Source organism: Phocoena phocoena, chromosome 2, assembly GCF_963924675.1.
Source record: "Phocoena phocoena chromosome 2, mPhoPho1.1, whole genome shotgun sequence".
Classification (NCBI taxonomy): Eukaryota; Metazoa; Chordata; class Mammalia; order Artiodactyla; family Phocoenidae; genus Phocoena; species Phocoena phocoena.
In genome coordinates, this window is record NC_089220.1 from 75572569 (window position 1) to 75595010 (window position 22442).

Genomic DNA, 22442 nt, shown 5'->3' on the forward strand with positions numbered 1-22442 from the left:
AGGATTCATCCTCTTACCTTTTTGATGGGCAGTAGAAAACCAGGCATTTTATATTCATTGAAATCCTGGAGATTTTGATGGATTTGTTTCCCCTATCTTCATAAAAAAGCTGACTACGTGGGTCTTTTTTTCCTCTCTCCCTATTTTCAATTATATTGAGATCCCTTTATATGGTTTTCCCATATTATTAATGATTAAGTTACATAATTATATTATATATATTTTTTGGCTGCGTTGGGTCTTCGTTGCTGTGTGTGGGCTTTCTCTAGTTGCCGTGAGCGGGGGCTGGTCTTCGTTGTGGTGCGCAGGCTTCTCATTGCGGTGGCTTCTCTTGTTGTGGAGCATGGGCTCTAGGTGCGCGGCTTCAGTGGTTGTGGCGCACGGGCTTAGCTGCTCCATGGCATGTGGGATCTTCCTAGACCAGGGATCGAACCCGTGTCCCCTGCATTGGCAGGCAGATTCTTAACCACTGTGCCACCAGGGAAGTCCCTCTTCATATACTTCTAAAAAATTTATTACTGTGTATTTTGAATTTTCGTACGTGTTTTTTTTTGCTAAAAAATTTTGACTCAACCAAGATTTCAAGTATCAAAAAATACTAAAAGGGACTTTTTGGTTAGTTTCAGTGGTGTTTTTTGTAGACAGACATTTAGGAAATATATGTCAGTAGCCAGAACACGTAAGCGTTAAATATAAGGGAATACGTGTTGCTAATTTGGGGAGGTTATCAAGGTACTAGTAATTCTAGCGCCACAGAATCCCATGGTTGGAATGCATGTAGCAAAATTTGGGGGAGGAGAGAATATTTGATGCCAGAGTTAGTGTTAATATATGTTGTAGGAATCGTAACACAATGGTTCTCAAACTCTTTGATATCAGGACCCCTTTACATTCTTAAATTATTCAGGTCCCCACAAAGCATTTCTTTGTATGGGTTGTATCAAGTACCGAAAGAAATTTAGCTTCAAACATACATGAAGCTGGAAAAGGGAGAAATTTTAATAACCTTTTCAGATAATTATGGATATTCTTTATTATTACTACACTAAAAGTCTGGAAGTGGTAATCTCTTGAAAGTTAGTTGTAATATGGAATCTAAAACCACAGCAGTGAACTTTTCATACTCAAGTTATGGGTCTGTCTTGCACCTTTGATCCTTTACCCATAGATGATTTTGTAACAAGCGTTGCTTATTTGGAAAATATTGGTTCCCTCAGTTGTACAGATCTGATAAATGTACACATTTCATTTTATGATATTGGAGAATCATGTATGTTAATATCACCACTGATATCAGAAAAGTCTTAAGTAAGTAGAGAAGCTGTCAAGTTCACAGTGGTGGGTACAAGTTTGTCAAAATTTTGATTTTTGCTTGAAAACTCGAATTTCATCATTGACAACATGTTTGTCATTTGTTTTCCTTGAAGTGATAGGCTCACTTAATTCATTTTCAAGAAAATGTATGCCAGATGCCCAACTCTGTTTAAATGGCTAGTTCAGTTTGTTACTCAAGTAATTACACAAGTGCTTTTCCTTGAGACAACCATCATACTTCAGTTTGCACACAGAAATGCTTTGTGTGTACTTCCCATTTCTTTACACAGAATATTAAAAAGACATATACTCAAGGGTTAGGATTTCATAATATTAATCATTTTTACTGTGTCAAGGACATTTTTTAGTGAAACTGGATTTGTTTCCTATGAGTGTGTGATAGTGAAGGACATAGTTTGTTGCCACTGCCTTGGTGCTGGAACAAATGGTTATCTGCATGCGAAATAATGAAGTTAGGCCCCTTCCTCACACCATACACAAAAATTTACTCAAAAAGGAGTCATAGATCTAAATATAAGAGCTAAAAGTATAAAACTGTTGTCGAAGAAAGCATAGGTAAATCTTCATGTCCTTGCGTTAGGCAAAGCCACCTTAGATATGACATCAAAAGCACAAGAAAAGAATTTGGACTTTTTTAAAATTAAAAACTTTTGTGCTTCAAAGGACAACATCATTACGAAAGTGAAAGAAAACCCACTGACTGGGAGAAAATAATGCAGATCATATCTGGTAAGAGACTTATATCTAGAACATAAAAATAACTCTTAAAGCTTAGTAATAAAGCAGTAACCCAGTTACAGAATGGGCGAAGGATCTGAATACACACTTCTCCAGAAAGGGTATACGGCTCATCAGGAATCATGTGAATGGGGACTCAGTAGCCATTAGGCAAATGCAAATCAAAACTACAGTGAGATACTGCTTCATACCCATTGGGTGGCTATATAAATAATAAAATAATAAAAAAGGTAACAAGTGTTGGTCAGCATGTGGAGAAAGTGGAACCCTCATACGTTACTATTGGGAATGTAAAATAGTGCAGGCACTTTAGAAGACAGTCTGGTGTTTCCTCAAAAAGTTAAACTTAGGGCTTCCCTGGTGGCACAGTGGTTGAGAGTCCGCCTGCTGATGCAGGGGACGTGGGTTCGTGCCCCGGTCCGGGAGGATCCCACATGCCGCGGGGTGGCTGGGCCCGTGAGCCATGGCCGCTGAGCCTGCGCGTCTGGAGCCTGTGTTCCACAATGGGAGAGGCCACAACAGTGAGAGGCCCTCGTACGGCAAAAAAGAAAAAAAAAGTTAAACATAGAGTTACCATATAACGAGCAATCCCTCACCTAGATATATACTCAAGAGAAATATGTGCACACAGAAACTTCCGTGAATGTTTATAGCAGAATTATTCACAGTAGCCAAAAGATGGAAACAACCCATATATCAAACAATTGATGAATGGATACAATGTGGTATATCCACATAATAGAATGTTACTCAGCAATAAAAAGGAATGTGGTATTGATACATACTACAACATAGATGAACCTTGAAAGCATGTTAAGTGAAAGAAGCCAGACACAAACGCCACATATTATGATTCCATTTATATGAAATGCCCAGAATAGACAAACCCTTAGGGACAAATGAGATTAGTGGTTGCCTAGGGCTGGGGGGAGATGGATAATTATTGCTAATGGGTTTTTTGGGGGAGGATGAAAATGTTCTAAAATTTGTGATAGCTGCATAACTAAATACACAGAAAACCACTGAACAGTACACTTAAAGTGGGTGAATTGTATGTGAATTCTGTCTCAGAAAGCTGTTTTAAAAATAGAGTAGGGTTTCCCTGGTGGCGCAGTGGTTGAGAGTCCGCCTGCCGATGCAGGGGACACAGGTTCGTGCCCCGGTCCGGGAAGATCCCACATGCCGCAGAGCGGCTAGGCCCGTGAGCAGTGGCCGCTGAGCCTGTGCGTCCGGAGCCTGTGCTCCGCAACGGGAGAGGCCACAAGAGAGAGAGGCCCGCGTATCACAAAAAAACAAACAAATAAAAATAGAGTAAGTGATGGCTGTGAGGTTGCCAGGCAAACATGTACCTTAAACTTAGAATTTCTGTTAGGAAAAAATTACACATATCTTGGGTAAATACTGAAGTTTGTATTCCTATTTTGCTAGTGTGAAAGAAAATGAACAAATTACTCTACTTTTCAGAAAGGAGAAGATGAGTATGCCAACGTTGATGCCATTGTTGTATCAGTGGGTGTTGATGAAGAAATCGTTTATGCCAAATCAACTGCGTTACAGGTGAGAAATTTACAGCTGTGTTTAGCCCTGAGAGTCATTGAATCAGCTACTAGACTGTTCATTATCATAGCCACTAGCCACATTAAAGTTTTAACTTCTCAGTCCTAAGTCTCAAGTACTCAGTCAGTAGTAGCTATCATGTTAGACAGAGGACATACAGAATATTTCTGTCACAAAAAGTTCAGTGAACAGCACTGATTTAGAACATAAGGAAAAAGGAAGAGAAGTATATAAATTAGGATGGATCTAACTTTAAATAACAGAAAAATCTAAATAACAGTGGGTTAAAAAAATATTTCTTTTTCTCTTAGATAGTCTTCAGGGACCCAGGTTTTTTCCCGGTCTCTACTCTGCCATCCATAGAGTATAGCCCTTGTGCTCATTTTGCAAAATTTGCTGCAGCTTCACCCTTATATCTGCATTCTGAGCAAAAAGAATGGAGAGAGGGAATAAAATGGGAGACCCTCCCTCCTTTTTTAAAGAGACTTTCTTGAAGTCCCACAGAATACTTATAACTTATTGGCCCAAATTTAACCTAATGGTCATGCTTAGCTGCAAGAAAGGATGGGAAATAGGGTCTTTGTGCTGAGCATTTTGCCCAGCTAAAGGTCATGAGTCTCTTTGAGAGAGAAGATATGAGTAATTGGTAGGCAGCTAACAATCTTTGGGGAGCTAGAATGCACAGTTCCCTGAGGTGCTTCTCTGTCTCTTGTTTTATGCATTTCTGTCCTACTAAACAGTAATATACTTCCTATAAACACAAATTATCCAAGCGGTTTGATGGTCTTTATTATGGAATGTTTCAAACAAATAAAAGTAGGTAAAAGAATACATTGAACTCCTCCTGTGTACCCATTACCCAATAAATTGTCAACTCCTGACCAATCTCATTTCATTTGAATCTACATCCAGGTTCCCCATTCCACGATTATTTGGCAGTTAATTCCAGATACCTTAATTTATAAATATTTCTGTGTAAGTACATTAATTTTTTTGTATCTGTACACACCGTTGTCTTTTCCCATAGACATGGCTCTTTGGTTATGAACTAACTGATACTATCATGGTCTTCTGTGATGACAAAATCATCTTTATGGCCAGCAAGAAAAAAGTGGAGTTCTTGAAACAGATTGCTAACACTAAGGGCAATGAGAATGCTAATGGAGCCCCTGCCATCACACTGCTCATACGAGAAAAGGTCAGAACTAATAAAGAAGGTGTCATAAATGTGAAAGAATGTTTAAAAGTGATAAACAGAAAAGCCTTCTAGGAATTTAAAAAATACAGGGGAAGATTTAGCTGACTGTCATTTGTTAGTCAGGAAGAAAAGAGTTCAGTAGTCCTGTCAGTTCTGCAGTAAGACAAATGGGTTATGAAATTCTGGTGAACACTAACTTTATCCATTCTTGACACTGTCAACTTGTTTGTTTTAATCTGAGTGCCTTAATTAGAACAAATAGCTTTTAAATATCCTTAAGGAAAATGAGGCATACCTCATTTCCAGTTTCTATCAAATGTACTCTTTTTTGTTATACTGCCCACTTCTCTTCTGAAAAGATTTCTTCTCAAAATGTTGTTCACCTTTGTATTTGAGTTTCTTAGCTGTTCCTGAAGAAAAAGAATAGCCTTCTCCGCTTATGTGGTACTTCACTTAAGCATATAAAGATATCCAAAGAAATTTTGCGTTACCTTTTGGTGTGTTATAGTCTGCCCTAAAGAAGTAGGTAGTAGAAGGGGAAATAGAATTTATTCTTTCTGTAGTTTAGAATATTCTCTGCCTAGTACTAGTAGAACATAGATGTCTAATTCTGAAATTGAACCCCTTTTCCTCCCTGTGGCACTGATAGAATGAAAGTAATAAGAGCAGCTTTGATAAAATGATTGAAGCCATTAAAGAAAGCAAGAATGGCAAGAAGATTGGAGTGTTCAGCAAAGACAAATTCCCAGGAGAGTTCATGAAGAGCTGGAATGACTGCCTCAACAAAGAGGGCTTTGACAAAGTAAGAATACTCTTGGAAATAGGCACATTGAGAGCTGAGAAGACAAAATTGTGAGGAGCTTCCATAACAGATAATGCAGAGAATTTGTTTTGGGAAAGCTATATATTCATTCACATTTCCATTTGTCATTCCCTTCGGCTGAGCAGTAAGGCCGTTTTCTTTCCAGTTAGGAATGAGGCATTCAGGAGAGAGTTCAGGTACTTCAGAGGGAAACTGAGGAAAATCTCTTGTCCAAAAAAAATTTTGTTTTGTTTTTCTTCTCTTTCCTTCCTGTCTGCCTTCCTTCAGCCTTTATGGAAACCTCAAGAGAGAGGCATTTATATTTACATTTTAAATGATACATTAGTTTAATGCCTCTTAGACTACACCAGTGACCTGGTAAAGAGCTCTTTCAGATGTTTATTCAATCCAAGAAGAAGAGATTTAGATATTCTGCAGACTGCTGATGAGTAGTTTGCTGTTAAATAACCAGATATCATCACTGATAATATTTGACTTGGGGGAGAGATATTTCTTTAGCAATTCCGTATCTGCATGTTAGAAACTGTTTATCGCTTTGATTGCAGATAGACATCAGTGCAGTTGTGGCCTATACCATTGCTGTAAAGGAGGATGGAGAGCTCAATCTAATGAAGAAAGCAGCCAGCATCACCTCTGAGGTCTTCAACAAATTCTTCAAGGAAAGAGTCATGGAAATAGTCGATGCAGATGAGGTGAAAAGAGAGGGGGGCGTCTTTTTACTGTTTTAATGAAGCAGAAGTAAGTCTCTCCCATGCGGCGTTTTTTGGTGTGTGTTCACCTTCCTTTGATACATAAGTTGGTGTGTAATTGTGCCAGCTCTCTTTCAAAATAACTATAAACCTGCACTGTAGTTTCTGGAGGTTACCCAGTATTTCACTTGAGAATTCCTTGAATAGCTGTGAATTCCACATATTCTCTAAATTTGCTTTGCATGTACACCAGTATGTTAAGTGGTGCATAAACCACTTCGTAAGACTTCTATAGCATCCTATATGATATCAGGATATATGTTATCTTCAAATGGTGATATCCAAAAACCCAACACCCCTCTGCCACTCTCTAGTAAGTATTGTTTTATTTCTGGATATACTTACAGAAAGTTCGACACAGCAAACTGGCTGAGTCTGTGGAAAAGGCCATAGAAGAGAAAAAATACCTAGCCGGGGCAGACCCTTCTACTGTGGAAATGTGTTACCCTCCTATCATTCAGAGTGGTGGCAACTATAACCTCAAGTTCAGTGTGGTGAGGTAAGTAGGAGAATTTCAAAATATAACAACAACCAGAGCATTTCAGCCTTTGGCCTGTTTTTTTTCTTGGACTCATTCTGGAATTCAAAAAAGTAGGAGGAGGGGCTTCCCTGGTGGCACAGTGGTTGAGAATCTGCCTGCCAATGCAGGGGACACGGGTTCGAGCCCTGGTCTGGGAAGATCCCACATGCCGCGGAGCAACTGGGCCCATGAGCCACAACTACTGAGCCTGCGCATCTGGAGCCTATGCTCTGCAACAGGAGAGGCCACGATAGTGAGAGGCCCGCGCACCGCGATGAAGAGTGGCCCCTGCTCGCTGCAACCAGAGAAAGCCCTCACACAGAAACGAAGACCCAACGCAGCCAAATAAATAAATAAAATGAATTTATTAAAAAAAAAAAAAAAAAAGTAGGAGGAGAAAGAATAATCATTAGCCTGCTTTTTACATTATCTTCTTGTCTTATTCTATGCATATTTTAATTTTATTTCACAGTTACTCATTTCTTACTTGAGTATTTGATTGTAAGCATTTTCCAGATGATTTAAAATGCCGAGAAAAATGCAAAATGTTGAAAAAAAATCTTATTAGATATATCATAATGTAATTCCCCTTCTGATTTTTAAAAAATACTGTAAAGAGGGGACTTCTCTGGTGGTCCAGTGGTAAAGAATCTGCCTTCCAATGCAGGGGACGTGGGTTCGATCCCTGGTTGGGGAACTAAGATCCCACAAGCCGCGGGGCAACTAAGCCCACGCACTACAGCTACTGAGCTCGCGCGCCTCAATGAAAGAGCCCGAGTGCTGCAACTACAGAGCCCAGTGCTCTGGACCCCGTGCGCCACAGCTACAGAGCCCACACACCCTGGATGGAGCCCACGCACCACAACTAGAGAGAGAAAAACCCGCACACCACAACTAGAGAGAAGCTCGTGCGCCACAGCAAAGAGCCTGTGCCACAACAAAAGATCCCGCACGCCTCAACAAAGTTCCAGCATGCCGCAACTAAGACACAATGCAACCAATAAATAAATAAATCCATCCATCCATACATACATGCAATTATGTTATAACCATAGGCTTTAAAATAAATAAGAAAATAAAAATTAAAATACTGTAAAGAATGCTGTGTGTCCTGGTTGGTTGGAAAGGATTAATTCATGGTGAATTCATAGTGGACTGGTGGAAAGGTGATGCCTTACCATCATGCTGTTAGGTTATAATGAATAAAATTCAGTATATGTTTTACATACTTAGGATACAACAACTTTTTACTGAATTTTTATCCTAAAAGCTTTGGCCATTAAAGTTACTCCAGAGCATTTATAAACTGATTTGTTCTTTTTTAAAAAAGTTTAGGTCATTTTTCCGCTTCAGCTTTGGGATATAGCAGGGAAAGGTAGTGATTACAGATGTGTGTGTTAGTGATACTAAGGACTTCACTAGTTTGTGTAATGAAATGCTTTCTTCCTTTGGTCTCTAGTGACAAGAATCACATGCATTTTGGGGCCATTACCTGTGCCATGGGTATTCGCTTCAAATCTTACTGCTCCAACCTTGTTCGCACTTTGATGGTTGATCCTTCTCAGGAGGTTCAAGAAAATTACAACTTTTTGCTTCAGCTTCAAGAGGAGCTGCTAAAGGAACTAAGACATGGTAAGGTGCCTTAGATAAGGTTTAGAAATCATGTAACAAAAATGTAGCATTTATGGGCGTGTTTATCCCTGAGGCTCTTGTACTGTAAATAGAATAGATTTTACTAACCTCCAGTCATCCTAGCATTTAGTTCCTCAGTGTACTTTTATGCATGGGTGGTTATTGTGGTTTTAATACTGTTGTTTAAAAAAACCTCTGACTGGTTAGGCCTCTGTGTCCAGATCTTCATAAAATACTCTGGCCTTATTACTTTTCTTGAGAAACTTCTGAGAAGTAGTATCTCTCCCAGCAGGCTGTGTAATATTAATCCTATATTGAATGGATACCCGGAATCTTAGTTTGAGAGAAGATCTAATAGCAGCCCTGCTAAGCAAGCAGCTGCCTACCTCAAGAGCAAAGCACTTGACACCTCTTTTGCCTTGAGACTTTTCACTCCCAGATGGCTAAATGGGACTTCATGTTTACCACCTTCAAACTACTTCGTAAGCCCGCTCATGTTTTGCAGAGCTTCCAGGCACCATTCCCCCATGATACCTCAAGTCGATCTTGAGAAATCCAATTAGAGATCATAGTCCTAGGTAGTTTAATAATAAAAACCCCTCTGAGGCTACCATATCTGGCTTGAAATATGTATTCATATCCTAGACCCTGAAAAATTAAGTCCAGAGTTCTTCCAGTAATTCACCCATTTAGTAGTCCTGTTTTTCAAAATGTATAATAAGTTTAATGTGATACTTTTTAATCAACTCTTGAATTATTTCAATGAAACCAACTGGGGTTCCACAGTCCCACTGGAGTGATTCTAAAAAACAGTAATTAAAGAATGATCAGGCAGATTGTTTTTTAAAATGCAGATTTCTAAGTCCTACTACTCCTGCAACTGTAGTCCTTATTTTATGCTTTGAGAAACCCTGCTTTAGGAAATATTTATTTATTTATTTATCTCTCTATCTATCTGTTTATTTATGGCTGCATTGGGTCTTTGTTGCTGCACGCAGGCTTCCTCTAATTGCAGCAAGTGGGGGCTACTCTTTGTTGCGGTGTGGGGGCTTCTCACTGCAGTGGCTTCTCTTGTTGCAGAGCACGGGCTCTAGGCGCGTGGGCTTCAGTAGTTGTGGCTTACGGGCTCTAGAGCGCAGGTTCAGTAGTTGTGGCGCATGGGCTTAGTTGCTCCGCGGCATGTGGGATCTTCCCAGACCAGGGCTGGAACCCGTGTCCCCTGGATTGACAGGTGGATTCTTAATCACTGTGCCACCAGGGAAGTCCCTAGTGGACTTAATAGGTGAAAAAAATGTTGATTAAAAAAATGTGATTTGGGGCTTTTTTTTTTCTGAAAGATGCTTTAATGTCCCATGTCTGTCTCATTAGGTGTGAAGATATGTGATGTATATAATGCTGTCATGGATGTGGTTAAAAAGCAGAAGCCAGAGCTGCTGAACAGAATTACCAAAAACCTTGGGTAAGATGCTATGATATACATTGTCACTCTGAGTCAATTTTCGTGACTGGCAGTCAGGTAAAATATTCTTAGATGATTCAACCAGTATTTATGGACTATTAAACTTAACTGTGTGCCAGACACATTGGGTTATCAGAGAATGTGAGAAATGCTTGAGTTCTACTCCCAGGGATAGGGTGGAGATTTTTCCAGACCAATGTAGTAGATGCCAGTAGTGTTGCAGCCTTAAATTACAAATGTGAGGAGACATTACATACTATATTTCCTTTCTTAGAACACCTCAGCTCATATTTGCAAATTAAGTACTCTGAGATATCCTACTATTTAAATTCTTTTTTCAATTTTTATTTTATCCAGTGTTTCTCAAATGTATTTGACCACTGAACATCTAGAAATACCTAATAACATCTTACAGAACCAAAGACATTTGAGAAACAAAAGCTCTAGGCAGTCTCCTTAGATGGAAGCTAGTTGGGGTATATAGTTTATTTCTGTCCTTCTCTGATGGACAAGAGGAAATATATTGACCTATACCAAGTCTTGGCCTAGGTGACTTAATGAAGCCAGTTATCACATTCTACTAAATATAATAAATGTTATATGCAGTACTTAATTAGAAAGTCATTTTCAACATATTAACCCAAAGACTGTCCTCAGATCTTCTTTAACTGACTGATCATCAGGGGCAAATCACTCAGCATGTTTGCTTGCCTTATCTTGAAAATTGAAATAGGATATATTGTACTTGACTCAGGTTAGAGGTCTTTTAGCCTACTGCTAAAGTTTCTCTTCATTCCTTTTTTAGGTTTGGAATGGGCATTGAATTCCGTGAAGGCTCTTTAGTAATTAATAGTAAAAATCAGTACAAACTGAAGAAAGGTGAGTCTTACATGCATGCAATAGAAAAATAACTTTTTTAAAACTTTTCTTTTTGCTTTGTCTCCCTCTATTCTGTATAAAATCACACTTCTCCATCCTTTCACAGTCATTGACTCATTCCTGTTTTGCTCTTTTAGGAATGGTTTTCAGCATCAATTTGGGATTCTCAGACCTGACTAACAAGGAAGGGAAGAAACCAGAAGAGAAAACCTATGCCCTATTCATTGGTGACACAGTGCTTGTGGATGAGGTATGTATTGCTTCTTCCACTTTGAGTGGTCATGAACTGACTTTGGAAGCGCATTTTTACCCTATGGTTCCCCCCTCCTTTTTTTTAATTGAAGTATAGTTGATTTATAATATTATGTTAGTATCAGATGTACAGCAAAGTATTCAGTTATATATTTTTTTCAGATTATTTTCCATTACAAATTATTATAAGATACTGCATATAGTTCCCTGCGCTACATAGTAAATCCTTATTTACTCTTGTTTATTGCTTACCTATTTTATGTGGGTTTTTTGTTTTTATATTTGTTAAATGCTAGCTAAGGGGAAGGAGAGATCCCTATGATAGCCTAATACAGCTAGGGATAGAGATTGTTTAAGCCAAACCCTTCATTACATTGTGGCTTGAACTTCGATTATGATAATGTCAGGAACTGATTCTGATAACGGAACTGATTTTTTTTTTAGTAATGGCTTTATTGAGCTACAGTTTACCTACCATACAATTAAAGTGTACAATTTAGTGATTTTTAGTATATTCACAGTTATGCAGCTATCACCACAGTCTAACTTTAGAACATTTTCATCACCTCAGAAACCTTGTGTGCATTAGCAGTCACTCCCCACTTCCCCCTCAGGCCTAGGCACTGACTTTCTATCTCTAAGGATTTGCCTTTTCTGGATATTTGGGGTCTTTTTGTGACTGGTTTCTTTCACTTAGCAGGAACTGATTCTTAATAATAGCAAATATTTAAGTGCTCTTATTATAAGCTAAGCATGTTTATGCATTAATTCATTGAATCCTTATAATAACCCTGTGAAGTAAATATTCTTATCCAAGTATGCAGATAAAGAAACTGAGGCACAGAAGTATAAGTAGCTTGTCTAATGTCACAGAGCTGGAAAGTGCTTGAGCCAGGTTTCAAATCAAGCCCGTATTCTTAATCATGATCCCAGCGTTGCCTCCCAAATTGTAGTTCCTGATGTGCGTTTCAGAAGATAACTGGTTTTATTTGTTGTCAAAGATTTTTTAGTACCAGAAGGTTCAAAGCATGGCCCAGCTATTTACTGGGTTTGAAAGTGAAAGTGTTTCACTTAAATGCTCTTACAGATGTCTAACTTCTTACTTGTATTCCAGGATGGCCCGGCTACCATTCTCACTTCTGTGAAGAAGAAAGTGAAGAACGTGGGGATTTTTCTAAAGGTAGGAAGAAGATAAATGAGTGGTGTAGGAGGTTTGATACAGTGAAGAAGATAAACAATATTGGCTAAAATAATTAAGACCTGAATTTCTGATTATGATTTTTTTTCCCCCATAGAATGAGGATGAGGAAGAAGAGGAAGAGGAGAAAGATGAGGCTGAGGACCTGTTGGGAAGAGGTTCCCGAGCAGCATTACTTACAGAAAGAACACGAGTAAGTTTACTGTATTAAGTTTACTGTATTACTTTGATGGTTCACAGGTTTTGATAACTTGGGTTTTCCCTTCTCCAGAATGAGATGACTGCAGAAGAAAAGCGAAGAGCACATCAAAAAGAACTGGCAGCTCAACTCAATGAGGAAGCAAAGAGGCGATTGACTGAACAGAAAGGGGAACAGCAGATTCAGAAGTAAGAGTTTGCATGGAGTAGTAAGATTGTTTTAGGGTTATATGTGTTGTGCAGAAATTTCTCAAAAACATCTTATTCCCACTCCAGAGCTCGTAAATCTAATGTGTCCTATAAAAACCCATCTTTGATGCCTAAGGAACCACATATTCGGGAAATGAAGATCTATATTGATAAGAAATACGAGACTGTAATAATGCCTGTGTTTGGCATTGCGACGCCTTTTCACATTGCCACAATAAAGGTACTAACTTTGAATCAAGCTCCATCCAAACAGTGTCTTAAAATAGATGACTCTTTTGCTTATCATAGATGACTGTCTTGTCTGCATTGTCTCTCACATTCTGCTCCTTCTGACTCTACCTTTCCCGCATTACTGACTTTCCCCCATCCCTAATCTCCTGCTGTCATTTTTCTTCCTTTCCAGTTTGCACTTTGGAGAAAGTTAAATGATCTAGTCTAGAAACATAATTTGCCTGTTTCTCTTTGAACTTTGAGAATTTTTTAACCTTTTTTCATAAATGTGGCACAGAGAAAGAACTTTGAGAACTCAGTGATTCTTTTGGAAACACACATTTGGTCCTATAAAAAAATAGGCTAAATATGTAGTTTATTAGTTTTAGATTAAGGATTACAAGCTAGGTTTAGCAGCTTGTAACTACTAAATTTTAGCATCTCTATAGCTACTGATCTTTATCTAGGAAAGAAATCTGTTTGTTTATTTTGCTAATGCTTTTCCTTTCTTTGAACAGAATATAAGTATGTCTGTGGAAGGAGATTATACTTACTTGCGAATCAACTTCTATTGCCCAGGCAGTGCTCTGGGCAGGAATGAGGGCAACATCTTTCCTAACCCAGAAGCCACTTTTGTCAAGGAAATGTGAGTTCCCAGGAAAACAACCATCCCCAAATGCCTGTTGGCAGAAGTGCTACCCTCAGAAACATTTCGTTCTCTGTGCTGTGTTCTCCCCCATTCTAGTGAATGGCAGCACCTTCCTCAGTGGCACTTGATTAGGTTCACCTTGCTAACTTTGTACTGTTTTGAGGATGGAACCTAATTTAAATCCTCGTGAAGATATTTTATCCTCACTATATACATATTTGGTGATAAAATCTCAAATGTGTGCCACATTGGAGTCTATTCATTCTTGAGGTGGAATAGGATAATTTGGGGAAGTTTATGCTGGATTTGAAATATATGTGTTTCCCCCACCCAATGGATTAGTCATTTATAATATTCTCTGTTTAAGAGAGAAGAAAGGGAGGTTTTTTCAGTTTTCCAGACATTGTTTCACCAGTCAGTAGTACGTTTTTCTCCTAAAAGATAATTAAACCAGTTATAAAACATAATAGTGGGTTCAGGTTACCTGGCGTAATAAAGAAACTCACATAAGTGCTTCCCCTTTTCTGCAGTACATACCGAGCTTCAAATATGAAGGCACCTGGAGAACAGACAGTACCAGCCTTGAACCTTCAGAATGCTTTCCGAATTATAAAAGAAGTGCAGAAGCGTTACAAGACTCGGGAAGCAGAAGAAAAAGAGAAAGAGGTGAACCTGAACACCAACAAAGCACCTTTGTGCAAAAGGACACATTGTGGGTTTTGGGGACATGGAAAGATACGTGAAAATTCACATTGATTTTCATTCTGCTTAGGGCATTGTGAAACAAGACTCACTGGTGATCAATCTAAACCGGAGTAATCCCAAACTGAAAGATCTGTACATTCGCCCGAATATTGCCCAAAAGAGGATGCAAGGCTCACTGGAGGCCCATGTCAATGGTATGGATGATGTCTCATGAGCCTGGGCTTTGTCTTCAGGGGCACATTTGTAGGAATGACAGATCAGATAATATAGTAGGACAAGGAAGTGCTTAGAGGAATCTACTTTGACATCGCTGTATGGCCAGAAGGAAAGGAAAGCTCTGTACCTTATTGGCATTTCCTCTGACCCTGTTCAAATCAGCCAGAAAAGATTCAGTACCTTCTGGCCTAACCTGATGATGTTCCTTGATACTTAGCTGCTTCCTTTCTTCCCCCGCCAGGTTTTCGCTTCACGTCTGTCCGAGGAGACAAAGTGGATATTCTATACAATAACATCAAGCATGCTTTGTTCCAGCCGTGTGATGGGGAAATGATTATTGTCTTGCACTTTCACCTCAAGGTATATCTTTTTATCAGCTAGCTATGAGCTCTTGGGCAAGATCTTTCTATCTCCCTCTTTCCCTTGAAATAGTGATGAAAAATATCACCTATTGCATAAGATCATCAGGAGGATTGAATCAAATAATGCTTATAAAGTCCACAGTGCCTGACACCTAGAAGGTGCTAAGCGTGTTTGTTCCTTTGGTGTGATATATAATGACCTCCGAAACGTATAAGGTCTTCTCCAAATTCCTGTTTCTGAAAATTTTTGCTTTAGACAATTTATTACCAACATAATCTTTTAAAAATTTATACTCTTTCATATTCCCAGATGTCATTATTGATGATGACACCAGGGATGGTTTGTTTTTACATAAATGCTGTGGTTTCCAGTGTAGATGTTTTAATATTTTCATGTTTTGTTGTTATCTTGCTTGTCTGTTGTGTAGACTTCTTTGTGGAAGAAGTCTTCTGACTTCTTTCTTGTTCTTTCTGCTTTGTGCCCTCAGAATGCCATCATGTTTGGGAAGAAGCGGCACACAGATGTGCAGTTCTACACAGAAGTGGGGGAGATCACCACAGACTTGGGGAAACATCAGCATATGCATGACCGAGATGACCTCTATGCTGAGCAGGTGAAATTTTGTTTTGCAGGGGAGTGAGGTAGGATGCAGTCCAGATCTGAGTTCAGTAATTGTTATATTTTATAAACAACACCTGAAACTATCTGCAGAACTTTCTCAAGTATCTGCTGGCATGGTGTAGTGCTGTGGCTTATGGATTAGACTTAAGTTGCAGGCTCAGCTCTACAGTTAATGTTATGGTGACCTGTAATAAAGTATCTGTGCTAGTATCATAGTTACCAGAATTAAGGACTACAAAAGCACTTCATGCTTTTTGAAGGGATTACTATTAACAAGTGATAACTGTAGTTAATTCGTAATTTTTTCTTCTGCAGATGGAACGAGAAATGAGGCACAAACTGAAAACAGCCTTTAAAAATTTCATTGAGAAAGTAGAGGCTCTAACTAAGGAGGAACTGGAATTTGAAGTGCCTTTTAGGGACTTGGGGTAATGTATCTCCTCCTCTTTTTGGCCTTTAGAAAAATTAGTTATTCTTCCTTTAATAATAATTTAACATGACATATCATGTCCTTTTTCCTATGGACATCCATTCCTTCTTGGAAATGTTTAAGGGCTGGGGTGAATGGCTAAGACTGAGAGGCTCCCTCTGGAAATGAGTTTCCAGCAAGCATGCTGGAGTTGTGTTTGGAATGGGAAAAGGAAAGAAGCCTGTTGTGGCAGCAGCAGTTTCCCTTGCAATGAGCCCCATCTTAGGTGAGTTTCTTGCTGTCTTTCAGATTCAATGGCGCTCCCTATAGGAGTACCTGCCTCCTCCAGCCCACTAGTAGTGCGCTGGTAAATGCTACAGAGTGGGTGAGTATTTCTGACCTCTTTTTAGGAAAACAAGTATTAGAGAAAAGAAGGCAAGAGGGTAGACATTTTGAAAACTAGGTCCTTATTTCTTTGGATTTTCATTTTTGATACTTAGGTATAAAACTTACTGAACAAATGATTCTTTAGAAGTCTCTTTCGTTTTTAAAGATAGTTTCTTTACATAATTTCCTTAAATGTATTCTCCTTGAGAATCCTTTCACTGGGGCTTCTTGGTATCTTGTATTTAGTCTTTGCCCCCCAAAACAAACAAAAAAACAGTTTAGTTATCCTTTGTGTAGTGATTTTTAGATCCTGAAAGTGTTTGAAAATGCTAGTGCTTGGTGGGAAGTATTTTTATGAAAATAATCCTGTTCTTTCCTGACAGCCACCTTTTGTGGTGACGTTGGATGAAGTGGAGCTGATTCACTTTGAGCGAGTCCAGTTTCACCTGAAGAACTTTGACATGGTAATCGTCTACAAGGACTACAGCAAGAAAGTGACAATGATCAATGCCATTCCTGTTGCCTCTCTTGACCCCATCAAGGAATGGTTGAAGTAAGTAGACCTGCCAGCAATCTCCCACTTAGCCCATGAACATTGTACCATAGAATATGAGTGTGGTATGTCATACATAAAATCTGCTGGTGTACTTAGTGAAACTGCCTTTGGGTTGTTATCAACCAGGACTCGAAAATTTGGGACCTGTTAGACATAGAGCCACTTTTTCCTGAATACCCAACAGTAGTTTATGGTTATAGGAAAATCAAAATCTAAGATCTTTTTTGATTCTACTTGATGGGTATATAAAAAGATCCATACACATGTGTAATAATTTATTTACAAAAAGTGGGGGATATTTCTTTCTAGTTCTCTATTTTTACTAAAAGATGAGAGAATATATTTTTATTTTAGCCTTTGACATTCATATACTGACACTTCAGCTAAAAGAATTCCTCACAGAAGTACCGGAACCCTGATAAAAAGGGAGACATCACTACATAGGTAAAGGGTGAGGCATGTGTAGCCATGAGTGTAGATTGCTCTGCCCTCCTTCCCCCTCCACTTACCTGTGAAGGGGAGGCACTATAAATATAAATCTCCTCTTAAGAAATGGGTTGAGAGAGCTTAGAAATAGACTGTGAGAAAGATACAAATTTATAGTTAATATGAGGATTTTCCTAAGAAACATATGCAGGTAAGTGATATGGTATCACAAATATTTATTAAGTTTGTATGACTTTAAAATCAGCTTTATTGAGGTACAACTTACATGTAATAAAATTCTTCAATTTAAGTATATGATTTGATGTGTTTCAACAAACGTGTACAGTCTTGTACCTACCATCATAATCAGGATATAGAATATTTCCTTTGCTCACAGAAGTTCCTCATACCCCTTTATAATAGTCATTCCCCTCCCTTCAGCCGTCACTGGTTTCTGCCACCGTGTATTTTGCTTCATCTAGAATTTCACATAAATGGAATTGTACAAGTATGTAATCTTTTGTATCCTTCATCCTTCACTTGGCATAATGCTCTTGAAATTGATTCAAGTTGTTCTGCACATCATTACTACATTCCTTTTTATTACTGAATAGTATTCCACTGTATGGAGAGTCCATACTTTATTTACCCATCTACCAGTTAATAGATGTTTGGGTTGTTTCCCGTTGGGGGTCTTATGAATAGCTGCTATAAGTGTTATGTACAGGTCTTTGTATAGACATATGTTTTCATTTCTCTTGGATAAATGACCAAGAGATTGCTGGGATTGCTGTGTCATATGTTTTATGGTTAAGTGTATGTTTAACTTGATGAGAAGCTACCAAATCCTTTGCCAGAGTGGCTGGAAAACCTGCAGCATGTGAGAGTTATAGTCGCTCCACATCCTCACCAATACCTGGTGTTGTCAGTCTTTTCCGTATTAGCCATTGTGGTTTCAGCTTGCATTTCCAAGATTACTGATGATTTTTAGCATTTTATGCTTATGTGTCATTCTGTACTTTTAATAAAGTATATTCATGTTTTTTGCCCATGTTAAAAATCACATTGCTTGTCTTATTACTGAGTTTTAAGAATTTTTTAGGCTGGATATAAGTCCCTTATCGAATAGAGGGTTTGCATATATTTTCTTCCAGTAGTTTCTATGCCTTGTCATTTTCTTAAGATGTCTTTTAAAGACCAAAAGTGTAAATTTTTCATGAAATATGTTTGATCAACTTTTTTCTCTTATAATTTCTGCTCTTTATGTCTTATCTAATAAATTTTGCCTAACCCAAAGTCATAAAAATTTTCTATTCTCTTCTAGAGTTCCATAGATTTAGGTCTTATATTTAGGTCTGTGATCCATTTTGAGTTTTTTTGTTTTTTTTTTTTACTGTGGTGTAAGAATCCAGATTCATACTTTGCATATATGTAGCCAGTTATTCTAGTTATCATTTGTTGGAAAGGTTATCCCTTACCCATTGATTTACCTTGGCATCTTTGTTTGAAAAAAAAAAAAGAATATGTAGGAGAGGGTCTAATTCTGTATTGTATTCTGTTCCATTGGTTTATGTGTCCTTACACTGATACTGTACTGTTGTGAATATTGTAGCTTTATAGTAAATCCTGAAATCAGGTAGTGTAAGTCTTCCCACCTAGCTCCTTTTCAAAGTTGGCTATTATTATTTTGGCTATTCTACATAAATTCTAGAATCAACTTGTATCTTTCAACCAACTGGTTTATTTTGTCTAAGTTTATCAATTTTAGTATTTGTGCAATCATATATCCCCTTTCATTCCTAATATTGATAATTTCCTCTTTTTGTTAGTCTGGTTAGAGGTTTATCAATTTTTTTTTAAATTTTTTTTCCCCCCCATCATTATGAAATGTCTTTTCTTATTTCTGGTAACATTCCTTGTTTTGAAATCTACACAGTGTGATATTACTATAGACTTCTAGCTTTATTTTGGTTAGAGTTTGTATGGTGTGTCTTTTTTTCTGTCCTTATACTTTTAACTTACATTACTTTATACGTAAAGTGATTTACTTGGAGACACCATATATTTGGGTCTTACTTTTTTTAATCCATTCTGAGAATGTCTACCTTTTAATGGGATTGCTAAAAACAGGCCATTTACATTTAACATAATTATTAGCATGGCTGGGTTTAAATCTGCCATCTTTTTTTTTCTTTAAAGAAGGTCAGTTTATCTACCTACCTACCTACCTGCTTTGGGTCTTAGTTGCTGCACTCCGGATCTTCATTGCAGCATCTTCGTTGCGGCATGCGGGACTTTTGTTGCAGCACGTGGGCTTCTCTTTAGTTGTGGTGCACGGGCTCAGTAGTTGTGGCATGCAGCCTCAGTAGTTGCAGTGCACCGGCTTAGTTGCTCCACAGCATGTGGGATCTTAGTTCCCTGACCAGGGATCGAACCTGCATCCCCTGCATTGGAAGGTGGATTCTTAACCACTGGACCACCAGTAAATGTACCATCTTGCTATTTGTTTTCCCATCTGTTCTTGTTGCTTTTTATGCCTTCTTTTAGATTAATTTTATGATTTTTTTAAAAAAATTTTTTTGATGTGGACCAATTTTAAAGTCTTTATTGAACTTGTTACAGTATTGCTTCTGTTTTATGTTTTGGTTTTTTGGCTGCACGGCATGTGGGGTCTTAGCTCCCTGACCAGGGATGGAACCCGTACCTCCTGCGTTGGAAGGTGAAGTCTTAACCACTGGATCGCCAGGAGTTGTCCCTAGATTAATTTTATGATTCTGTATGATTATCTTCCTAGTTCGCTGATTAGCTCTACAAATCTTTGTTTTACTTTTATAATGATTACTGTAAGGTTTACATATACATCTTTAACTTATCACAGTCTGCATTCAGATAATATACCATGTCTGTTAGAAGGTTGTTATGCTTCCATTTCTCTACTTCTATCCTTTCTGCTATTATTAATCATCCATTTTACTTCTAATATACTGTGAATTCCACAATTTATTGTTATTATTTTAGCTTCTAAACAGCTATCCTTTAATTTACAAAATGAGTAGGGGAAAGTCTTTTATATTTACTCACATATTTACCATTCCTGATGCTGTTCATTCCACTGTGTAGTTCCACAGGGATTTTTTAGTCCTGTGCTGCTTTTTATGCAATGTTTGAAAAGTGTTGTTCCATATTTTGTTTGGTTTTCTGGTTGTTTAAGGTGCAAACGTAAATCTAGTCCTTGGCACTCCCATCATGGCTAGAAGCAGAAGTTTCAGTGTTTATGATTGTGCCCATAATGGCTTGATGCTAGTCTTTCAGACAGGTTTTATGCTGAAGGTTTCTTGTTGTGGTCCTTACTATTATTGTTTTTTGGTTTTCTTTTCTCTTCTTTCCCACCCACTTTGATTCTGTGCTCCTCAGTAGACGTGAATAAATGTCATTAGAGCATTTCTTAACACAAGGCACTTTAAATACTGAAAAAAGGTGCTCTCTCGTGAGGGCTAGTGCTCTGGGAGACCAAACATCAGATGTTTGGGTACGTTGTGGTGGCACAGCGCAAAGAATACCTGCTCCCAAGTATGCAAAGGGTATCTGCTCTTTAGAGATGTTAATGACCAAGATGACACGGGATGTTCTCACAAAGTATAGAGGATTGATTTTGACTTTATAATGTTATTTTTCCCAGTTCTTGTGACCTAAAGTACACAGAAGGAGTACAGTCCCTCAACTGGACTAAAATTATGAAGACCATTGTTGATGACCCTGAGGGCTTCTTTGAACAAGGTGGCTGGTCTTTTCTGGAACCTGAGGGTGAGGTGCGTGAGTGTGGGGTTTCTTTTCTGGTACATAGTGTTGCCCATTATCATTTGGGCGGTTAGGAGAATGCTATATAAGTAGTACGTAAGGGACCAGATCAAACGGGAGAAGCTCTGAATACAACTTGGTATTGTTGTTTCTCCAAGTTAGTTTTACAGGTAAATGATAAATTAATTGGGCATCGGTAGCCACTGACAAGATTTGAGATTACAAAAACTGTTCCTTCAAAGAATTTCTTAGTATTGGGAGAAAATTCTTCAGGTAGTCTTGCAAAAATTGTTTTCTAAAAAACTGCCCTCCTACCTCTGTATAGTGCATTATTACCAAGAGTATGTCTGTGGTTAATTTTCCTGGGTAAAGAAGGATGAAGTGACTCTAAGAAATATGAATGAGATATTTAGGGTATCTAGTGATTGTACCTTATATTAATTTTAATTAAGTCTTTGTATCTCTTGGTCACTCGGGTTTGGGTGTTTTTGTTTCATTTTTTCATGTAAAATAGAAATAATGCTGGTGTGCTTAGTGGGTTGAATTAATTCGTTAAGTTAATAAAGTGTTTAAAAAAAAAAAGGAAAACACCCAGTGTACAGTATTATGCTCTCTCTAATTCACCAGGGGAGTGATGCTGAGGAAGGGGATTCTGAGTCTGAAATCGAAGATGAGACTTTTAATCCTTCAGAGGATGACTATGAAGAGGAGGAGGAGGACAGTGATGAAGACTATTCATCAGAAGCTGAAGAATCAGGTTAGTCTTTGTAGGAAAAAGTGTTCATGACTTCTTAACCTAATGTCATTTCTGGAGGCTTTAGAAGGGAAGAATTTTATCATTCCATTTTCCATTCTTGTCTAATAAATAATGCTGAATCAATGTTATTGCAGATTATTCCAAGGAATCATTGGGCAGTGAAGAAGAGAGTGGAAAGGATTGGGATGAACTGGAGGAAGAAGCCCGAAAAGGTAGATTTGTTGTTGTTGTTGTATTTTTTTGAGGCACAGGTTTCAGTATTTTTTGCCGAATAAGAGTAACATAAGAACAATATAAAACTGATGTGGAGCCACAGCTACAACTTCATTGACCAGAGAAGAAAATGAGGTCTGGAGTGTGTCCATGCTCTCCAGGTGGCACAACTCTGCTGACTTGGATGCTTTTTTCATCTGCTCAACCCCCCGGTGGGCCCTTAGCCATGATAGTCTTGTAAGGCTCCAAAATTAGGCTGTTTGGTCTCCAAATCTAAGTCCTATAATAGTCTTTTGGTCTCCAAATCTAAGTTCTATATATAATAGTCTAGCTTTCTGGGCCTCTTCCAGGTTAGGAATGTTTTTGTAGTACTAGTTTTAATTA

General features: G+C 38.2%; 1 protein-coding gene across 1 annotated transcript in view; it reads left to right on the plus strand.

The window, feature by feature from the left end:
* The window catches only part of SUPT16H (SPT16 homolog, facilitates chromatin remodeling subunit), a 33202-nt gene that overhangs the window by 9097 nt on the left and 1663 nt on the right, over positions 1-22442 (plus strand). Inside the window, exons 2-25 of the mRNA XM_065872117.1 lie at positions 3538-3630; positions 4658-4828; positions 5478-5630; positions 6197-6343; positions 6748-6899; positions 8380-8552; positions 9921-10011; positions 10817-10890; positions 11028-11140; positions 12257-12322; positions 12438-12533; positions 12612-12727; positions 12815-12968; positions 13477-13604; positions 14138-14273; positions 14380-14506; positions 14770-14888; positions 15379-15504; positions 15828-15940; positions 16231-16306; positions 16692-16861; positions 20970-21099; positions 21716-21845; positions 21980-22057. Coding sequence (XP_065728189.1) covers positions 3538-3630; positions 4658-4828; positions 5478-5630; positions 6197-6343; positions 6748-6899; positions 8380-8552; positions 9921-10011; positions 10817-10890; positions 11028-11140; positions 12257-12322; positions 12438-12533; positions 12612-12727; positions 12815-12968; positions 13477-13604; positions 14138-14273; positions 14380-14506; positions 14770-14888; positions 15379-15504; positions 15828-15940; positions 16231-16306; positions 16692-16861; positions 20970-21099; positions 21716-21845; positions 21980-22057 — 2932 coding nt within the window. The remainder of the gene's footprint in view (positions 1-3537; positions 3631-4657; positions 4829-5477; positions 5631-6196; positions 6344-6747; positions 6900-8379; positions 8553-9920; positions 10012-10816; positions 10891-11027; positions 11141-12256; positions 12323-12437; positions 12534-12611; positions 12728-12814; positions 12969-13476; positions 13605-14137; positions 14274-14379; positions 14507-14769; positions 14889-15378; positions 15505-15827; positions 15941-16230; positions 16307-16691; positions 16862-20969; positions 21100-21715; positions 21846-21979; positions 22058-22442) is intronic.